We start from the raw sequence: 21880 nt of genomic DNA on the forward strand, positions 1-21880 counted from the left end.
ATCAAATGATGAGAGTCAATTGAATTACATCCGAGTTCATCAATAGTTAATTCAATCAATAGTTCATTTTTCGTGTCATCATCACTGAGAGCCATCATGACTCTCAAAATTTACTTAACGCCATTTTTAAACAGACCCGGCAGAGCTCCATTGCTTTCTTTAATCATGCAGAGACGGGCAGCGTGGAGGTATCGTCATTGATTTTTGTGCTTTACAATGGTACTAATATTACAGTTGACCTGGAAGTATTACATTTTTTTAACGCTAAAATAAGGTAGTGTACGGAACACTGTGATGTACAGAACCAGCCATAATCACATACGCCCGCATAAGCACGGAGCATTGTACACAGGTGTACGAAATACATATTAGGAACTCTGTCACCTCTCCTCCTCAGACCTCACCCTCAAGTATCAACCCTGCACTAGTCAAGTGTGGCCCCTCCTCTTCAACCCTTCTCACCTCTGCATTGGTCAGTTGTCAGCCCTGCTCTAGTCAAGCCTCACTTCTCCTTCTCACTCCTTACCCACAATAATAAATACCTTTTCCATTGGCCCGAAATACATGCTAAGAGCTGACAACCACAACAACAACAACAACACATGTAGGATTACAAGCTTAACTAGTGCAGGGTTGATACTTGACTAGGGGAGAGGTGAGGGTTGAAAAGGAGGAGTGACACTTTACCAGTGCAGAGTTGATACTTGACTAGGTGAGGGTTGAGGAGGAGGGGTGACACTTGACTAGAGCAGGGTTGATACTTGAGGGGTGAGGTCTGAGGAGGAAGACTGATGAAGTTATAATATGTATTCCATACATTGCTGTTGATTTCACTTTGCACAAAGGCCAATAGCTCATCCAAGTCCGTGTGGTTCCTCCTTAATATTGTGAAGTAACTACAATGTTGTTGTTCCATCCTCAGTTTTCTCCTATCACAGCCGTTAAACTCTGTAACTGTTTTAAAGTCACCATTGGCCTCATGGTGAAATCCCTGAGCGGTTTCCTTCCTCTCCGGCAACTGAGTTAGGAAGGACGGCTGTATCTTTGTAGTGACTGGGTGTATTGATACACCATCCAAAGTGTAATTAATAACTTCACCACGCTCAAAGAGATATTCAATGTCTGCTTTAGTTTTTTTTACTCATCTACCAATAGGTGCCCTTCTTCTTGAGGCATTGGAAAACCTCCCAGTTCTTTGTGGTTGAATCTGTGTTTGAAATTCACTGCTTGACTGAGGGACCTTACAGATACTTTTATGGGTTCTATTTTCAGCTGGCGCTAAGGTGGCGCTAGTGTCAAACGCATGTTCATTTGCAATTTCATCATGTAAAACTTGGTGCACTAACATTTTCCAGCCCTAACACCAGGTTCGGTAATTTACCTGTCTAACATCAGCAAGCATGTGCTCAGATGGGAGAGGTGGAAATATTTGAGAGGTGTCCTTAAAAACATGATCCAAAGTTCTAATTTCAGGCAGCGCTGGTTGGGATATTTAAGACCAACCAAAATCTGGTGTTAGCTGTAACAGGCTGACTACACCGCTCGCGTCACATGCGTTGCAAAATAAATGTAGACATACATGTTATTCAATTATTGCACCCACACTGCTCGCGCGCGCCAATGAGCGTCTGCGTTGCCAAGGGCTAAAATAGAAGTCAGTTCTATTTCTGACGCAGATCACGCTGCAAGTCCTGCCTCTCCCATCTCCTCATTGGTTTATAGAAGCAGCTACCTCCTCATTGGTTGCACCCACGTGGGTGACTGAAAGATGAACAAGGTCAGTGTCGGTAATGCACCTAATTTATGAAAGCTGCTAATAGCAATATAAAGTCAAGAGAAGAAAAAGCCTGGAAGGAGGAGAGATGACTTGAAACGATTCGGTTGACCGTTTTATGTGTGGATTAATTGGCGGAGTAGAGGGTCTTGTGCATTTCAGGTAAAATAACAACTCAATGTTTATATCCCAGGACAAATTAGCTAGCAACAGCAAGCTAGCTAAATAGGACAAATTAGCTAGCAAGTGCAAGCTAGCTAGCTAAATTGCCATAAATGTTTCTGCGAGCAGGCCTTTCTAATCGACCTGGCCCAGGTATCTTAGAAGGATATTGACCTCAACCCGTCAGTAGAGGATGCCTGGATGTTCTTTAATTAACTTCTCTAGAATAGGGGGCAGCATTTTCACGATTGGATGAAAAGCATACCCAAATTCAACTGCAAGCTACTCATCCCCAGAAGATAAGATATGCATAGTATTACTAGATTTGGATAGAAAACACTCTGACATTTCTAAAACTGTTTGAATCATGTCTGTGAGTAAAACAGAACTTATTTAGCAGGCGAATGCCCGAGGACAAACCATTCAGATATTATTTTTTTTGAGGTCACTCTCTTTTCAATGAGTTTTCATTGGGAAACCAGATTTAAGGGAACTTCTTGCAGTTCCTACTACTTCCACCGGATGTCAACATTCTTTAAAATTGGTTGAGGTAATTCCTTTGTGTAATGAAGAAGTACGGCCATCTTGAAGGAGGGTCACTCGAAGTGTCCTGTTTGTTAGAAGCCGTGACCAGAAAGGTGGTTTTAATTGGTTTTAATCCTGTATTGAACACAGATCATCCCGTCTTCAATTTTGTCGATTATTTACGTTAATAAATACCTAAAGTTGTATTACAAAAGTAGCTTGCCATTTTTTGGCAAAGTTTCCAAGTAACCTTTGAGATATTTTGTAGTCACGTTTCACAATTTGGAACCGGTGTTTTTCTGGATCAAACGCGCCAACTAAATGGACATTTTGGATATATATCGACGGAATTAATCGAACAAAAGGACCCTTTGTGATGTTTACGGAACATATTGGAGTGCCAACAACAGAAGCTCGTCAAAGGTAAGGCATGAATTATATTTAAATTTCTGCGTTTTGTATCGCGCCTGCAGGGTTGAAATATGCTTCTCTCGCTTTGTTTACAATGGTGCTATTGTCACGTTCCTGACCTGTTTTCTGTTGTGTGGTATGTGTTTAATTGGTCAGGGCGTGAGTTTTGGGTGGGTAGTCTATGTTATGTGTTTTCTATGTTGGGTTTATGGGTTGCCTGGTATGGCTCTCAATTAGAGGCAGGTGTTTGGCGTTTCCTCTAATTGAGAGTCATATTAAGGTAGGTTGTTTCACATTGTTTGTTGTGGGTGGTTGTCTCCTGTGTCTGTGTATGTCGTTGCGCCACACGGGACTGTTTTCGGTTTGTTTGTATGTTCGTTTTTTTATGTAGTCAGTTTCCCTGTTCATGCGTTCTTCGTGTTTCATGTAAGTTCGTCGTCCAGGTCTGTCTACGTCGTTTATTGTTTTGTAGTTTGTTAAAGTGTTGTCGTGTTTTCCGTTTTGTAAATAAACCATTATGTATTCACAACCCGCTGCGCGTTGGTCAAATCCTTGCTACTCCTCTTCGGATGAGGAGAAGGAGGAAGCCCGTTACAGCTATCCTCAGACAATTGCATCGTTTGCTTTCGCCGAAAAGCCTATTTGAATTTTGACATGTTGGCTGGATTCACAACCAGTGTAGCTTTAATTTGGTATCTTTCATGTGTGATTTAATGAAAGTATGATTTTTATAGTAATTTTATAGTAATTAATTTGAATTTGGCGCTCTGCATTTTCTCTGTCTTTTTGCCCAGTGAGACCGTAGCGTCCAGCCTAAACTCAGATTTTTGGATATAAATATGAACTTTACCGAACAAAACATACATGTATTGTGTAACATGAAGTCCTATGAGTGTCATCTGATGAAGATCATCAAAGGTAAGTGATTATTTTATCTCTATTTCTGCTTTTTGTTATTCCTCTCTTTGGCTGGAAAAATGGCTGTCTTTTTCTGTGACTTGGCTCTAACCTAACATAATCGTTTGGTGTGCTTTCATCGTAAAACCTTTTTGAAATCGGACACTTTGGCTGGATTTACAAGGGCTACTGGATTTACGAGGGCTAAGTGCCACTAACACAAGTTAACTACCCACAAACACAGGTGGGAAAAAGGGCTGCCTAAGTATGATTCCCAATCAGAGACAACGATAGACAGCTGTCCCTGATTGAGAACCATACCCGGCCAAAACATAGAAACACAAAATCATAGAAGTAAAGGACATAGAATGCCCACCCAAATCACACCCTGACCAAACCAAAAGGAGACATAAAAAAGGCTCTCTAAGGTCAGGGCGTGACAGTGTCAGTGACAGTGTCAGTAAACGTTGGCAAAAAAAGCATCATTAAATTGTTGCCAGCAGCACAGTTACAGTCACCAATGCTCTGGATAACATGAAAACAGCCTAACCATCCCTGCTAGGGTGAGTAAAATGGTAAGAGTTCGGGTGGGGGCTCAAGCTTAAGAGGGTGTGAACGATGCTGAATGGGTGTAGACAAAGAAGAGCTCTCCAGTAGGTATCAAAACATTCAAAGGCCATTTCCTCAAAAGTGAGGTTACAAGTTTAACAACTTTCAAAGCAGAATTACCTTTCCATTATTTCTCAAATGTAGTGAATGATATACCATGTTGTAGCTCTGTGTCTGTTTTTATCCAATGTAAAAAAAACACTTTCAAATTTTGCTACATAAGACCGAATCAAGGTGGTCGGTCACACATGAAGTGATGGCGGCGGATGAATGGTACAACAATGGGCCTCAGGATCTCGTCACTGTATCTCTGTGCATTCAAATTGCCATCGATAAAATGCAATTCTGTCCATTGTCCGTAGCTTTTGCCTGCCCATATCATGTCCCCACCTCCACAATGGGGTACTCTGTTCACAACGTTGACATTAGCAAACTGCTTTCCCACACAACGCCATCTGTCCGGTACAGTTGAAACCGCTATTCATCTGTGAAGAGCACACTTCTCCAGCGTGCCAGTGGCCATCGAAGCTGAGCATTTTCCCACTGAAGTTGGTTACAACGCCAAACTGCAGTCAGATCAAGACCCTGGTGAGGACGACGAGCATGCAAATGAGCATCCCTGAGACGGTTTCTGACAGTTTGTGCAGAAATTCTTTGGTTGTACAAACCCACAGTTTCATCAGCTGTCCGGGTGGCTGGTCTCAGACACAAAATTTGAGAGAAATAAGCTATTTTTGCATTTAGAAAATTTCTGGGATCTTTTATTTCAGTTCATCAAACATGGGACCAAAAATGTACATGTTGCGTTTATATTTGTGTTCAGTATACTTGACCTAGAAACTATGTCTGAACCATACTGGTAACCCAACACTATGTGTGTGTGTGTGTGTGTGTGTGTGTGTGTGTGTGTGTGTGTGTGTGTGTGTGTGTGTGGACATGGACTCACCAGCACGCGGTCTCCCACTCGAAGGTCCTTATCCCCGCCTTTCTTGACCGAGCCGCTGTCGGACATGTTGGAACCTGACTCGTTACCCGTCTTCACCGAACTGTTGAGCATGCCTTCCCTGAGTGGCATAACCACGCGCTGACCAGCGGGCGAAGCCCCGTTGACGCCATGGAGCGTCAGGTTCTGAGCCGTCAGGGAATCAGCAGAGTGGCCGTCGCTCCCTTCGCCCACCGGTTGCCTGGTGAGCTTGGAGGGGCGCGTGAAGATGCCCTGGTGTGGCTGGCACTCAAAGTAGCGCACGCCGCCCACAGAGCCGTCATTTTTGCCCAACAGGTCATGGAGGACCACCCCAGCCCACTGTCCCGGAGCGAACTGGGTCTCGCCCAGGTAGGCGATGACGCCCGGTTTGACACCGTTGACCCAGACGCTTTCGCCAACTACGTAGTCCCCCAGGACGTCGTCCCCCACCTCTGATGTTTTGGAGCACGACTTCTCCGAGGCATTGCTGCTGGGGAGTGGGGAGGTCTGCTTGTGTGGGGAGTCTATGGAGGTAGAGAAAGAGAGTATGAGATCATGTAGGCTACAATCATGGAATTCCTATTTACATTCATTACTATTGTAGACAGAGTATAGGTTACAATCAGATAATTCCTATATTCATTCAAATGGACATGAATCTACAGTATGCCTTTAATTACAATGATGAAGAGCAGTGCATGCCATAGGAACAAAAGTGCTAAAGAAGGGAGAGAAAAGGCGATACATACAGGTCTACAAACAAACAATGAGAAAAATAATAAACTCAACAGCGTAGCTTGTCTATAGGATTAATATTTTGTGTTGTATGCAGGTTACAGTCCAGTTTTCTCATGCATGGACACAAACTGCTGAAATAAGAAATTCAGTCATAATAGAAACGTAGAAGATCTATAATAGTGATGCGTATGTTTGACGGGTTTAGGGTCCTGAAATATTGAATGGATGAAGAGCGGGTGGGTGGCGGGCACGTTGACTAAAGAGAAAACAATGCATTCGAAATCCAGTCACTCAAGCATCTATTTATCCAATTTCGTCATATCACGTCACAAAACGGCATTTATGCGAGGTTAGCCATTACTCTATTTCCTAATGAAAACTGTGTCTGTGAGATTATCTCTCATGTAATGATGACTTGACCGGTGCTTTGCTGTTTTGACACATGATGTTTAGATGAGCACTATCCATTCTGGTGAGAGAGACACAAGCTGTTAACTGTAGCAAGGAAGCTAAGCTGTGTGTGTGTGTGTGTGTGTGTGTGTGTGTGTGTGTGTGTGTGTGTGTGTGTGTGTGTGTGTGTGTGTGTGTGTGTGTGTGTGTGTGTGTGTGTGTGTGTGTGTACGGTTGGTGCCAGGACCGTCTCTCTGAAACCCAAACAGTGGGGGAGGGGGCCCAATGGCTGTTTTTATGCCTCAATTGCTCCCATATGGTGTGAGACCGATAGACTTGGTTGCAAAACGGGTACTACATTGAACAAAAGAATGTGGGTTTTAGCATGATAATTCAGTTTTGAAACTTAATGGGGTCTTACAATGGCATTTATGGAGGTACAGTGCCTTCAGAAAGTATTAACACCACTTGACTTTTTCCACGTTGTTGTGCTACTGCCTGAATTTAAAGTTATTACATTTAGATTTTGTGTTACTGACCTACACACAATACCCCATAATGTCAAAGTGGAATTTGTGTTTTTCTAATTTTTTACCAATTAATACATCTGAAATGTTTTAAGTAAGTTTTAAGTATTCAACCCCTTTGTTATGGCAAGCCTAAATAAGTTCAGGAGTAAAAATGTGCTTAACAAGTCACATAATAAGTTGCATGGACATAATAGTGCAATAATAGTGTTTAACGTGATTTTTGAATGACTACCTCATCTCTGTACCACACACATATGATTATCTGTAAGGTCCCTCAGTTGAGATGTGTATTTCAAACACAGATTCAACCACAAAGACCAGGGAGGTTTTCCAATGCATCTATTGTTACATGGATAAAACATTTTAGAGCAGACATTGAAATTCCCTTTGAGCATGGTGAAGTTATTAATTACACTTTGGATTTCGTATCAATACACGTAGTCACTACAAAAATACAGGTGTCCTTTCTAACTCAGCTGCCGGAGAGGAAGGACACTGCTCAAAAAACAGTTACTATTATAGAAAACGGAGGATGGACCAACATTGTAGTTACTTCACAATACTAACCTAAATATTCAAAAACATGCATCCTGTTTGCAATAAGGCACTAAATTAAAACTGCAACACATTAGGCAAAGAAATGCACTTTATGTCCTGAATACAAAGTGTTTTGTTAGTGGCATATCCAACACAACACATCACTGAGTACCACTTCATATTTTCAAGCATGGTAGTGGCTGCATCATGTTATGGGTATACTTGTCATCGGCAAGGACTAGGGAGTAAAAAAAGTCACAAAAAAACTAAACAGAATAGAGCCAAGCACAGACAAAATCCTACAGAAATACCTGGTTCAATCTGCAAGACAATAACCTAAAACACAAGGCTAAATATACACTGAAGTTGCTTACAAAGACAACATTGAATGTTTCTGAGTGGCCTAATTACAGTTTGGACTTAAATTGGCTTGAAAATCTATGGCAATACTTGAAAATGGCAGTCTAGGAATGATCAACAACCAACTTGACAGATCTTGAAGAATTAAAAAATAATAATGTGCAAATATTGTACAATCCAGGTGTGCAAAGCTCTTAAGAGACTGACACATAAAGACTCACAGCTGTAATCGCTGCCATAGGTGATTCTAACATGTATTGACTCAGGGGGTTGAATACTTATGTCATCAAGATATATTAGTATTTTTTTTATTTTCTTTTTTACAACGTTTCTTCCACTTTGACATTAGAGCATTTTGTATAGATCGTTGAGAAAAAAAAAGATAATTAAATCCATTTAAATCCAACCTTGTAGCACAACAAAATGTGGAAAAAGTCAAGGGGTGTGAATACTTTCTGAAGGCACTGTATTGTATGTTCCCCCGCAGGAATGTAACATTCACCACTTAGAAAACATTTTGTATTGTACAATGTGTTTTACGTTAATTCATTAGAAATCTATACACTGTAATTGCATGAATGAAGAGTGATTATAACGTCAATCTTGATGGGTTACAGAATACAATAATGTTGTACATTAAACAAAACAAAATCAAACAATGTCATTAAGGCAACTGTATTTTGATGCCAACACAAAATACACACTTTTACGTGTAATGGGTGTTAATCATAAGTGTAATGGGTGTTTCAGCAGGTATCTAAGTAGGAAAAACATCCGTATCTAGCTTGTGTGACGATTCAAGCAGCACTGATAAATCAAACTCTAGTCTTCCTTGACAAAGACTAGGATATGCTGGATGAAATCCTGTCTACGTCCCAAATGGCAACCTATTCCCTATGTAGTGCAGTGCTACTTTTGGCAAGGACCCATAGGGCTCTGGTAAAAAGTAGTGCACTATTTGGGGAATTTGGAGCCATTTGGGACACTGCCCCTGCTTCCAACAGCTACTCTTTCTGGCCATAACTAATGTGTGTTTGAAAAGGCCTATTAAATCTGAACTTCCACTATATTTGGGATTCTTATAGAAAAGGGCATAGCCTACGATTTTCAGTAGCTAGTGTACATTAAAATGTCATTTTAACCCCAAATAAAGTGATTTATAATGAGACAATGAAAGTCACTCGTACCCTTCATATTTCAAGTTATTATACCTCCAAAACACAGATACTTTTTTTTAACCAAACAAAGCTTTGCACATCGGCCACATGACAATGAGGACAATGTACTGTGAGGTCATGTGTGTGTACTATGCAGTATGTTTGTGTTGGTGTGTATGTGTGAAGTAATAAAGTGTGTGCAGTAGCTGTCACGATCGTGTGGCGGATTGATGGACCAAAACGCAGCTTTTGGAAAGTAAGCCATCTTCTTTTATTTTAAAAAGATGACGAAAAATAAACACGACACGAAACACTTTAACAAAACAACAAACGACCGTGAAGCTAAATAACGTTGTGCACTACACACACAGGCTACAAACGTTCTGACATAGACAATTACCCACAACCAATGAGAGCCCATGGCTACCCTAAATAAGGCTCCCAATCAGAGACAACCGAAATCAGCTGTCTCTAATTGGGAACTCATTCAGGTAACCATAGACTCTCCTAGATAACTAACCACCATAGACAATGCTAAACCTCTACACTCAACACAAAACCATATACTACACCCATTAACCCCTTTACCAAATAAACACCCAAAACAACAAAACATAAACATTCCCCATGTCACACCCTGACCTAACTAAAATAATAAAGAAAAACAAAGAATAATAAGGCCAGGGCGTGACATAACCCCCCCCCTTGAGGCGCGAACTCCGGGCGCACCATACACAGTCCAGGGGAGGGTCTGGGTGGGCTCCCCTCCACGGTGGCGGCTCCGGCTCTGGTCGTAGTCCCCACGTCACCACAGTACCTAACCACCTCCTAGGCTTCCTCCAAACGACTCCCCTCCACATTAACCCCATTGCATTAAGGGGGAGTTCCGGACTAAGGGACAGCTCCGGACTAAGGACCAGTACCAGGGTAAGGGGCAGTACCAGGGTCAGGGGCAGTACCAGGATAAGGGGCAGTACCAGGGTAAGGGGCAGCACCAGGGTAAGGGGCAGCACCAGGGTAAGGGGCAGCACCAGGGGAAGGGGCAGCTCCAGGGTAAGGGGCAGCTCCGGACTGAGGAATGGCAGCTCCGGACTGAGGGACTGCAGCTCCGGACTGAAGGACTGCAGCTCCGGACTGAAGGACTGCAGCTCCGGACTGAGGGACGGCCCATGGCTGGCTGACAGATCTGGCTGCTCATGGCTGGCTAACGGATCTGGCTGCTCATGGCTGGCTAACTGATCTGGCTGCTCATGGCTGGCTGACGGATCTGGCTGCTCATGGCTGGCTGACGGATCTGGCTGCTCATGGCTGGCTGACGGATCTGGCTGCTCATGGCTGGCTGACGGATCTGGCTGCTCATGGCTAGCTGACGGATCTGGCTGCTCATGGCTAGCTGACGGATCTGGCTGCTCATGGCTAGCTGACGGATCTGGCTGCTCATGGCTAGCTGACGGATCTGGCTGCTCATGGCTAGCTGACGGATCTGGCTGCTCATGGCTAGCTGACGGATCTGGCTGCTCATGGCTAGCTGACGGATCTGGCTGCTCATGGCTAGCTGACGGATCTGGCTGCTCATGGCTAGCTGACGGATCTGGCTGCTCATGGCTAGCTGACGGATCTGGCTGCTCATGGCTGGATGACTGATCTGGCTGCTCCTGTCTGGTTGGCGGCTCTGGCAGATCCTGTCTGGTTGGCGGCTCTGGCAGATCCTGTCTGGTTGGCGACTCTGGCAGATCCTGTCTGGTTGGCGGCTCTGGAAGATCCTGTCTGGTTGGCGGCTCTGGAAGATCCTGTCTGGTTGGCGGCTCTGGCAGATCCTGTCTGGTTGGCGGCTCTGGCAGATCCTGTCTGGTTGGCGGCTCTGGCAGATCCTGTCTGACGGACGGCTCTAGCGGCTCCTGTCTGGCTGGCGGCTCTAGCGGCTCCTGTCTGGCGGACGGCTCAGTAGGCTCATGGCAGACGGGCGGCTTTGCAGGCTCATGGCAGACGGGCGGCTTTGCAGGCTCATTGCAGACGGATGGCTCAGATGGCGCTGGGGAGACGGATGGCTCAGATGGCGCTGGGGAGACGGATGGCTCAGATGGCGCTGGGGAGACGGATGGCTCAGATGGCGCTGGGGAGACGGATGGCTCAGATGGCGCTTGGCAGACGGGCAGTTCAGTCATCGCTGTGCAGACGGCAGACTCCTGCCGGCTGAGGCGCACTGTAGGCCTGGTGCGTGGTGCCGGGACTGGTGGCACCGGACTGGGGACACGCATCTCAGGGCTAATGCGGGGAGCAGGAACAGGGCATACTGGACCCTGGCGACGCACATTAGGCCTAGTGCGTGGGGCCGGAACTGGTGGTACCGGACTGGGGACACGCATCTCAGGGCTAATGCGGGGAGCAGCAACAGGACGCACAGGACTCTGGGTACACACAGGAGGCTTGGTGCGTAATTTAGGCACTGGTGGTAAAGGGCTGGAGACACGCACCATAAGGCTAGTGCGTGGAGGAGGCACTGGTTGTACTGGGCTGGGGACCGTCACAGGAGAGTTAGTACATAGGGCTAATATAGGAGGTGCAGGACTAGGGAGGCGTACAGGAGGCCTGGTTCGTGGGACTGTCCTTTCCAGACGGGTAGCACGCACATCAGGACGAGCATGGAGAGCTGACTCAGGTAACCTCACATCCCGCACACGCTCTGTCGGGCGGATCTTGTGCCTCACGCACCAACACAGCAGCTCCCTCATCTCACTCTCTTCCAACCTCCCCAATAAATCCTTAACAGTCTCTGCATCATTCCCATTGCTCCCCTCCAATCTCAGCCCGACTGGCTCAGGTTCCCTCTTAGAGGAAGCACGGGAAGCACGGGAAGTTGACGCAGTTCTCCCATCTGGACTCGCCACATTCCCCATGAGCCCCTCCCCAAGAAATTTTTGGGTTTGACTTACGGGGTTCCAGCCTTGTTTCCGTGCTGCCTCCTCATATCGCCGCCTCTCTGCTTTCGCTGCCTCCAGCTCAGCTTTGGGACGGCGATATTCTCCCGGCTGTGCCCATGGATCTTCTTCCAATTCGTCCTCCCAACTCCAGAAATCCTGTGTAGGTAGGTCCTGTTGCCGCCTTCCATGCCGCTTGGTCCTATGGTGAGTAATTCTGTCACGATCGTGTGGCGGATTGATGGACCAAAACGCAGCTTTTGGAAAGTAAGCCATCTTCTTTTATTTTAAAAAGATGACGAAAAATAAACACGACACGAAACACTTTAACAAAACAACAAACGACCGTGAAGCTAAATAACGTTGTGCACTACACACACAGGCTACAAACGTTCTGACATAGACAATTACCCACAACCAATGAGAGCCCATGGCTACCCTAAATAAGGCTCCCAATCAGAGACAACCGAAATCAGCTGTCTCTAATTGGGAACTCATTCAGGTAACCATAGACTCTCCTAGATAACTAACCACCATAGACAATGCTAAACCTCTACACTCAACACAAAACCATATACTACACCCATTAACCCCTTTACCAAATAAACACCCAAAACAACAAAACATAAACATTCCCCATGTCACACCCTGACCTAACTAAAATAATAAAGAAAAACAAAGAATAATAAGGCCAGGGCGTGACAGTGCAGTAGCAGGTGCTGTATGTAATATCATGTGCTGTAGCAGGGGGTATGGGTGTGTGAGCATGCTCCTGCTTGTGCATGTTGTGTGTATCACATGTGTAAGCTTTGTCAACACCATGGCCCTGTGCCACATCACTGGGCCAACACAGAGAAGAACTCTACCCACCCCCTTCTCCCTCTACAAGTCCCAGCCAGACAAACAAGCATGCACCAAAAAAGACAGGCGCAGTGCTAGTCCAAGTGGCTGTGTTGCCGGGGCAACGGAAGATCGAGGGGAAAATGAGGCGGGCAGGAGGAAGAGCAAGAACACAGGCCTCACTTTCACTATTGTGCCTAGCCACCTCCCACCACCATCTGAATCCAACTATTCAAACCAGCCCTACACAATCACCCCACCACAACTCCTTAGAACACCCCCTCCCTCTCCCTCACACTCACTCGCTCGCTCTTCCCTTGCTCTCTCCCTCTTCATCTCTCTCTTTCTCTCTCTCTCTCTCTCTCTCTCTCTCTCTCTCTGATTGAGAACTGAAAGCTTTCAGAGACTTAAGTGCAATAAGTGAAGTTGAACATTTCTTTGGCTTCCCTAATAATAAACTGATGTTAATTCCTTATAAAAAATACTATAGCTAATGTGTAGCATTCACAGTTGAGGGGCTGATTTTAAAGACAGTGGGAGAAGGAGAGACTAGGACTAGGCTTTTAGGGGCCATACCTAAACACTTTTCTCTCTGTTATTATTCTTTGTTTCGACAGTTACAAGGACATGACCTCTAAAGTTAGAACCACTGGGAGCAGTTATGAGGTAATACCATGTCAGCTTTTATGAGATTGACAAAAGATTTTTAGCAGGGTTGGGTCATTCCATTTCAATTCAGTCAATTTAAATTTCAAGGAAATTCTCCTAAATGCTTCTCTATAACCAAGATTCCATCCTGTAAAGTACACGTTGGACGAAAAATGTCACGACAGGCCTGGTGGAAAGAGCAAATTTGTCTAAACTTTCTAAATGTTGACAAAACAAAATACACTAGACAGGGTGGGATCTTTTTGTGTCTGTTAAATATATTATGCAAGAAATGGAGGTGGAAACGCCTTTATGTGCAAATATTTACAGTATAACCATCATATTGAAGTAAACTTGGAGTGGTGCGATGATATGTTGCGTGGTCCTCCCACTACGTCTCCGGAAAGCAAGCAGTAAAATAAGTAATGATGAACTTGAAAGGGTGGAGAATGTGCAAGGTGATGAGCTTGATGCTGCTTTCCAATAAATATTGAGGGTCTTATTCTGGTGCCATGATGATAGATGCTTGGCTGCCGTTTGACAAATAAAAAGAATCTGGCTCTTATCCATAATCTCATCAAGTAGGTAGCCTACACGCACTGTATTTGCGAGTTGTTGGCTAGACCGCACTTGCCAAGACCAGAGTGGGCACAAATTTCGCTATGTAATGCTTTTTTTTGTTGCAGACAAAACCTCCAGTAGAGTTGAACATGCGATGAAAACCCATTTAACTTGTATTTTTTATTTGTAGGTGGGAATTTAAACGCCACAGTTATGTTTATATTCACTATGTTATCACACACAGCCTTTAATCTGCAACAAGTTAATTTGATGGAAACACGTCTGGTGGGAAAATGTGCATATTGTTATTATGCAGATTTTAGAATATTCATATAAAAAGCTGTCACCATTTTTGAATTGGAATTTCAGTCTACTCCCTGAATTGACTGAATTTAAATTGAATTTACCAAAACCCAGATTTGTTGTCCCTAATACAGTTGAAGTCGGAAGTTTACATACAGTACACTTAGGTTTGAGTCAATAAAACTCGTTTTTCAACCACTCCAAAAATGTCTTGTTAACAAACTATAGTTTTGGCAAGTCGGTTAGGATATCTACTTTGTAAATGACACAAGTAATTTTTCCAACAATTGTTTACAGACAGATTATTTCACTTATAATTCACTGTCTCACAATTCCAGTGGGTCAGATGTTTACATACACTAAGTTGACTGTGCCTTTAAACAGCTTGGGAAATTACAGAAAATTATGTCATGGCTTTAAAAGCTCCTGATAGGCTAATTGACATCAATTGAGTCAATTGGAGGTGTACCTGTGGGTGTATTTCAAGGACTAGCTTCAAACTCAGTGCCTCTTTGCTTGACAACAGTGGGAAAATCAAAAGAAATCAGCCAAGATCTCAGAAAAAGATTGTAGACCTCCACAAGTCTGGTTTATCCTTGGGAGCAATTTCCAAACGCATGAAGGTACCACGTTCATCTGTACAAACAATAGTACGCAATTATAAACACCATGGGACCACGCAGCTGTCATACCGCTCAGGAAGGAGACACGTTCTCTCTCCTAGAGATGAACGTACTTTGGTGCGAAAAGTGCAAATCAATCCCAGGACAGCAAAGGACCTTGTGAAGATGCTGGAGGAAACAGGTACAAAAGTATCTATATGCACAGTAAAATGAGTCCTATATCGACATAACTGAAAGGCCACTCAGCAAGAAAGAAGCCACTGCTCCAAAACTGCCATAAAAAAGCCAGACTACGATTTGCAACTGCACATGGGGACAAAGATCGTACTTTTTGGAGAAATGTCCTCTGGTCTGATGAAACAAAAATAGAACTGTTTGACCATGATCACCATTGTTATGTTTGGAGGAAAAAAGGGGAGGCTTGCAAGCCGAAGAACACTATCCCAACCGTGAAGCACGGGGGTGGCAGCATCATGTTGTGGGGGTGCTTTGCTGCAGGAGGGACTGGTGCACTTCACAAAATAGATGGCATCATGAGGTAGGAAAATTGTGGATATATTGAAGCAACATCTCAAGACATCAGTCAGGAAGTTAAAGCTTGGTCGCAAATGGGTCTTCCAACTGGACAATGACCCCAAGAATACTTCCAAAGTTGTGGCAAAATGGCTTAAGGACAACAAAGTCAAGGTATTGGAGTGGCCATCACAAAGCCCTGACCTCAATCCTATAGAAAATTTGTGGGCAGAACTGAAAAAGCATGTGCGAGCAAGGAGGCCTACAAACCTGACTCAGTTACACCAGCTCTGTCAGGAGGAATGGGCTAAAATTCACCCAACTTATTGTGGGAAGCTTGTGGAAGGCTATCCGAAACGTTTGACCTAAGTTAAACAATATAAAGGCAATGCTACCAAATACTAATTGAGTGTATGTAAACTTCTGACCCACTGGGAATGTGATGAAAGAAATAAAAGCTGAAATAAATAAATAGGCAAATAATAGGCAAATAAACAAATAATACAATAATACAATAAATAATTCTCTCTACTATTATTCTGACATTTCACATTGTTAAAATACAGTGGTGATCCTAACTGACCTAAAACAGGGAATATTTACTAGGATTAAATGTCAGGAATTGTGAAAAACTGAGTTTAAATGTATTTGTGAAAAACTGAGTTTAAATGTCTTTGGCTAAGGTGTGTGTAAACTTCCGACTTCAACTGTATGTTGGTGCACCATTATATATAATCACAATATATTTCTAAATGGAAAAAGTAGCCTTTTGGTATTGAAATCCAAGGAGGATGAACATAGGGACAGGACAACAAGAGGATATTATCTAGGCCTGCCTGCTTATTATCAAATCAATTGGACCTCAATAAAGGGAAGAATATGTACTGTATTATAGCACCAATCAACAACAGAAAAAAATGGCAATGATCTTGAACTAAAAAGGAAATTAGAGCAGGGCTTTTAGTACACAAATGGAAATTTGATGACCAAACAGCTATTCACTCAACAGCCCTAACCTGATTCTCTGTGTGAGAGGGACTTGAAGTAGGCCGATATACTAAGCCCTACCTCTACCGATTTAAAGATACTTCCTTTTTATATAAATAAAGCATTGCTAATATTGCTTACAACATATATTCATATTGTGTTACATATTCATATTGTGTTACAAAACTGTGCATGGAGAGAGGCATTTTACCAACATTCAATAACTAAGATAATTCACACGACTTTGTGAATTTGGATAATTGAGAAGGAATTCAAATAACACTATTAGTAATTTGAAACAATATTAGTCCTACATCCCTTAAAATAACTATCTATTGATAGGTAATTATGCATAATCTATTGGTAGTTATACTTACAACATACACTAACACTGCACTGCAAAATAGTCCTTTTGAAGAAAGAACAAAAAATAAATAAAAAACATATGCACTGTCAAAGGCATTACTGCAATGCCTGATTCTCATTTACCCACGACTGTACTTCCTGTGTTTTTCTCTTTCCTTTCCTTTGCTCACAACATTCCACCATGACACAGCTGCCTCTGATTGAACTCTCCCATACAGGCTACTGCAAATAACAAGACAGCAGAAGCAGCCCAGACTCCCCCAGACAGTGTTTGGCCTACTGTAGGCTAATATCAGCCGAGTGCAGCTGGGAGGGAGAGTCTAGCTGTAATTTTGCAGAAAGCTGCGCCAGTGTTACACACGCATCTGTGGCGTTAGGGTCACAGGTTAGCGTTTTTCGTCATGACTCTTGTTCTGGAGGCAGTTCTGCAGAGTGGTCAGTAGCTCGTACAGCCACAAAATCATAAAATCTAACTGTAAACCTAACCCTAACCTTAACCACACTGCTAACCCTAACCTTAAATTAAGACTAAAAAGCTTTTTTTTAAAGGCTAATTTTTACAATATAGCCAATTTTGACTTTACAGCTGGCCTATTTAAGGGGAAATTGCTCAGTTCTGCCCAGGACAAGACTCATGACAACAAACTCAATCCTGCCTAGGGTCTGGGCTTGTTATGTGATCTAAAACCGGGAATAACGTAAGTCTCCTATTTCTGTTGGCTTTGCACAACACCTGGGTAGATGGAGAGTAGGTTTCGGATTTTTTATAGTGGTAAACAAATATGGTTTAGTACTAAGATGTCATCTCCCGTGAATCACAACAAAGTCACCTACAACAGTGATTCTCAACCTGGGGTGCCAATACCCCTAAGGGTACCTGCCATATCCACAAGGGGTACTTGAGAAGACTCATAAGAACACCGGCCTAATGATCAGTTGCACATGAAGGGGTACTTCGGACAAAGCAAAATGTGATTGGGGCTACAGTAACCAAAACACATTTTTAAACTCTGACCTAAAGCATAATACTGTACCTAGTGCCCTGATTTTTTTCTGACAACATGAGCTGACCAGGAAAAACTCAGGGCCCTGACAACAAACAAACAATCAATTACAACAATCAAGGAATCGCTGGTCACTTCCAATGATGAAATGCCACCATGATTTATAGGCTAACTAAGCGATAGGAAATCCACTCTCTTCCTGAGAGTCTAGAGGAAGTCTTGAAGTGTGAAGAAGTGACTTACTGTCTTTATGGCTCACAGTGCCGGAAGCAGATCCCCCAGCAGACGTTCGTCCCACGGGGCCAGGGGAGTGCTTTGGGCCCCTGCCAGGGATCTTCAGTCCACTGGACTTCAGCATGTTCATCATGTACAGGGGAGATGTGCAGGGATGAGAAAGTCCCAATCAAGGCTTTCGGTTTGAGGCACTAGAAATCGGAATGGTGGCAATCTCTCTCCATTTTAGCTGTGGAGATGGGTGGAAGCATCAAAGTGTATTAGTGACGACGCTAGCTTTATCCATCTGTAAAGGACAATTAGGTTCATAGATACATTACAGGAACGTTCTGTGCTAGCTGGGTTCCTTGTTGAGAACTCCAGCCCTTTTAAAACTTAAGCCATGTCAAGGTGTAGCAAGTATAGCCTATACTGTACTACTGTAAAGGCCTACACATTTAAATAATTGTGTGTTTCCTTTTCAATTTTTTAAAATTAACTATAGATAAGAAAACAATAGGCTCTATTTCTGATTTGGGTTATTAATCATCGTTGTTGATTCTCCTGAACTCTGGCCAATGGGCCTTAGTGAGTCAAATGTATAGTTGCAAGTGTGTTGTTGGTGAATTAATGCACATGGACTTAAATGTGTTCACTTTCACAAAAAGAGCTTCCAGTTTTGCCTCAATGCTAAAATTTGTATTTCAAGAATATTCACTGACAGAAAAAGAGACATTTGGTCTCGTCTTTGGTTGTGCATTCATTCCAAATGAATATCCTAGGGCTATTTATAGAATTGTGGTTATAATAGTGGTTATTAGACTTCTGTTAGGGTTAGGGTGGCCTTATGCCAGTGCCATAGCATCACATGTCTATGAGAGGACTTCATTGCACTAGGCCCTGCCCACACACTCTGAGATCTGATCAGCTGTATTCCCAATTGCATGCATGGCCTAAAAGACAACATCTCTCCAACCATAATATGCAATTCATGACAGCGTTACATCACTGTTCTAGCACCACGTTGCACTTATGCAGGTTTCGAGATAAGACGACTGACAAAATGCAAATATGCTTTTACAGTATCATCAGCACCATTCAGTCGACTCATGTATCAACATCAATTCGTAGGTTATTTTACGCAATAGTCCTGTATATGCTTTCAGAATATTTCCTCAGGGCAGTTTTATGACAGCTCTGCTAGGGGCTATATTCTTGACAATACAAAGTTGCTACTTTGTAGCCTATATATACTACATGACCAAAAGTATGTTGACACATAATCGTCAAACATCTCATTCCAAAATCATGGGCATTAATATGTAGTTAGTCCCCCTTTGCTGCTATAACAGCTTCCACTCTTCTGAGAAAGCTTTCCACTAGATGTTGGAACATTGCTGCGGGGATTTGCTTCCATTCAGACACAAGAGCATTAGTGAGGTCGGGCACTGATGTTGGGCGATTAAGTTCGAAGCACAGAATCGTCTAGAATGTCATTGTATGCTGTAGCATTAAGATTTCCCATTACCGAAACTAAGGGGCCTAGCCCGAACCATGAAAAACAGCCTCAGACCTGTATTCCTCATCCACCAAACTTTACAGTTGGCACTATGCATTCGGGCAGGTAGCGTTCTCCTGGCATCCGCCAAACCCAGATTCGTCCGTCGGGCTGCCATATGGTGAAGTGTGAAGTGTAATTCTGAGAACGCGTTTCCACTGCTCCAGAGTCTAATGGTGGCGAGCTTTACACCACTCCAGCCCACGCTTGGCAATGTACATGGTGATCTTAGGCTTGTGTGCGGCTGCTCAGCCATGTAAACTAATTTCATGAAGCTCCCGAAGGACAGTTCTTGTGCTGACGTTGCTTCCAGAGGCAGTTTGGAACTCGGGAGTGAGTGTAGTAACTGGGGACAGACAATTTTTCCCCGCAACATGCTTCAGCACTTGTCGTTCCATTCTGTGAGCTTGTGTGGCCTACCACTTTGCGCTGACCGTTTCCACTTCACAATAACAGCACTTACAGTTGACCGGCTCTAGCAGAAATTTGATGAACTGACTTGTCGGAAAGGTGGCATCCTATGACGGTGCCACGTTGAAAGCCACTAGGATGGCGTCGACAGAGATGGTCACCTCGCTTCGCGTTCTTAGGAAACTATGCCGTATTTTGTTTTTTATTGGATATAAGAGCAACGGCAACTTACCAACATTACGACCAGGAAAATGACTTTCCCGAAGCGGATCCTCTGTTAGGACCACCATTCAGGACAATGGATAGGATCCCAGTAGACGACCCAAAACAACAGCACCGCAGAAGGGGCAGATGGAGCTGTCTTCTGGTCAGGCTCCGTAGACGGGCACATCGTCACCGCTCCCGAGTATACTACTCGCCAATGTCCAGTCTCTTGACAACAAGGTAGATGAAATTTGAGCAAGGGTTGCCTTCCAGAGTGACATCGTAACATTCTCTGTTTCACGGAAACAATGCTCACTCGGGATACGTTATCAGAGTCGGTACAGCCACCCGGTTTCTTCACGCATCACGCCGACAGAAACAAACATCTCTCTGGTAAGAAGAAGGGCAGGGGTGTATGCCTTATGATTAACGAGTTGTGGTGTGATCATAACTCAAGCCCTTTTGTTCACCTGACCTAGAATTCCTTACAATCAAATGCCGACCACATTATCTACCAAGAGAATTCTCCTCGGTTATAATGACAGGCGTGTATATCCCCCCAAGCAGACACCTCGACGGCCCTGAAAGAACTTCATTGGACTCTATGTAAACTGGAAACCACATATCCTGAGGCTGCATTTATTGTAGCTGGGGATTTGAACAAGGCTAATCTGAAAACAGGGCTCCCTAAATTTTATCAGCATATTGAATGTGCGACCCGGGCTGGCAAAATTCTGGATCATTGCAACTCTAACTTCCGCAACGCATACAAAGCCCTCCCTCGACCTCCTTTCGGCAAATTAGACCACAACTCCATGTTGTTGCTCCCAGCCTATAGACAGAGACAGAAACTAAAACAGGAAACGCCCGTGCTCAGGTCTGTTCAACGCTGGTTCGACCAATTTGACTCCACGCTTCAAGATTGCTTCGATCACGTGGGCTGGGATATGTTCACGGATAGCCTCAGACAACAACATTGATGTATACGCTGATTCGGTGAGCGAGTTTATTAGCAAGTGCATCGGTTATTTTGTACCCACGGTGACTAATAAAACCTTCCCCAACCAGAAACCGTGGATTGATGGCAGCATTCGCGCAAAACTGAAAGCGCAAACCACTGCTTTTAATCATGGCAAGGTGACCGGAAACATGACCGAATACAAAGAGTGTAGATATTCTCTCTGCATGGCAATCAAACAAGCTAAGCGTCAGTATAGAAGTAGAGTCACAATTGAACGGCTCAGACATGAGACATATGTGGCAGGGTCTACAGTCAATCACGGATTACAAAAAGAAAACCAGCCCCGTTGCGGACACCGACGTCTTGCTCCCAGACAACTAAACAACTTCTTTGCTTGCTTTGAGGACAATACAGTGCCACTGACACGGCCTGCTACCAAAACCTGTGGGCTCTCCTTCACCGCAGTCAACGTGAGTAAAACATTTAAACATGTTAACCCTCACAAGGCTGCCGTCCCAGACGGCATCCCTAGCCGCGTCCTCAAAGCATGTGCAGACCAGCTGGCAGGTGTGTTTACGGACATATTCAATCAATCCCTATCCCAGTCTGTTGTTCCCACATGCTTCAAGAGAGCCACCATTGTTCCTGTTCCCAAGAAAGCTAAGGTAACTGAGATAAACGACTATCGCCCCATAGCATTCACATCCGTCATCATA

General features: G+C 43.8%; 1 protein-coding gene across 6 annotated transcripts in view; it reads right to left on the minus strand.

The window, feature by feature from the left end:
• Positions 1 to 21880, minus strand: part of LOC129820130 (CAP-Gly domain-containing linker protein 2-like) — an 88755-nt gene that overhangs the window by 64177 nt on the left and 2698 nt on the right. For 5 of the 6 annotated variants that reach the window (XM_055877065.1, XM_055877056.1, XM_055877074.1 and 2 more), the window contains exons 2-3: positions 18061 to 18280; positions 5325 to 5866 (exon numbers count right to left, since the gene is read on the minus strand). In XM_055877065.1, coding sequence (XP_055733040.1) covers positions 5325 to 5866; positions 18061 to 18184 — 666 coding nt within the window. In that variant the 5' untranslated portion in view covers positions 18185 to 18280. The remainder of the gene's footprint in view (positions 1 to 5324; positions 5867 to 18060; positions 18281 to 21880) is intronic. The other variant, XM_055877083.1, reaches the window with a different exon arrangement.

The sequence above is a fragment of the Salvelinus fontinalis genome, chromosome 2 (assembly GCF_029448725.1).
Source record: "Salvelinus fontinalis isolate EN_2023a chromosome 2, ASM2944872v1, whole genome shotgun sequence".
Classification (NCBI taxonomy): Eukaryota; Metazoa; Chordata; class Actinopteri; order Salmoniformes; family Salmonidae; genus Salvelinus; species Salvelinus fontinalis.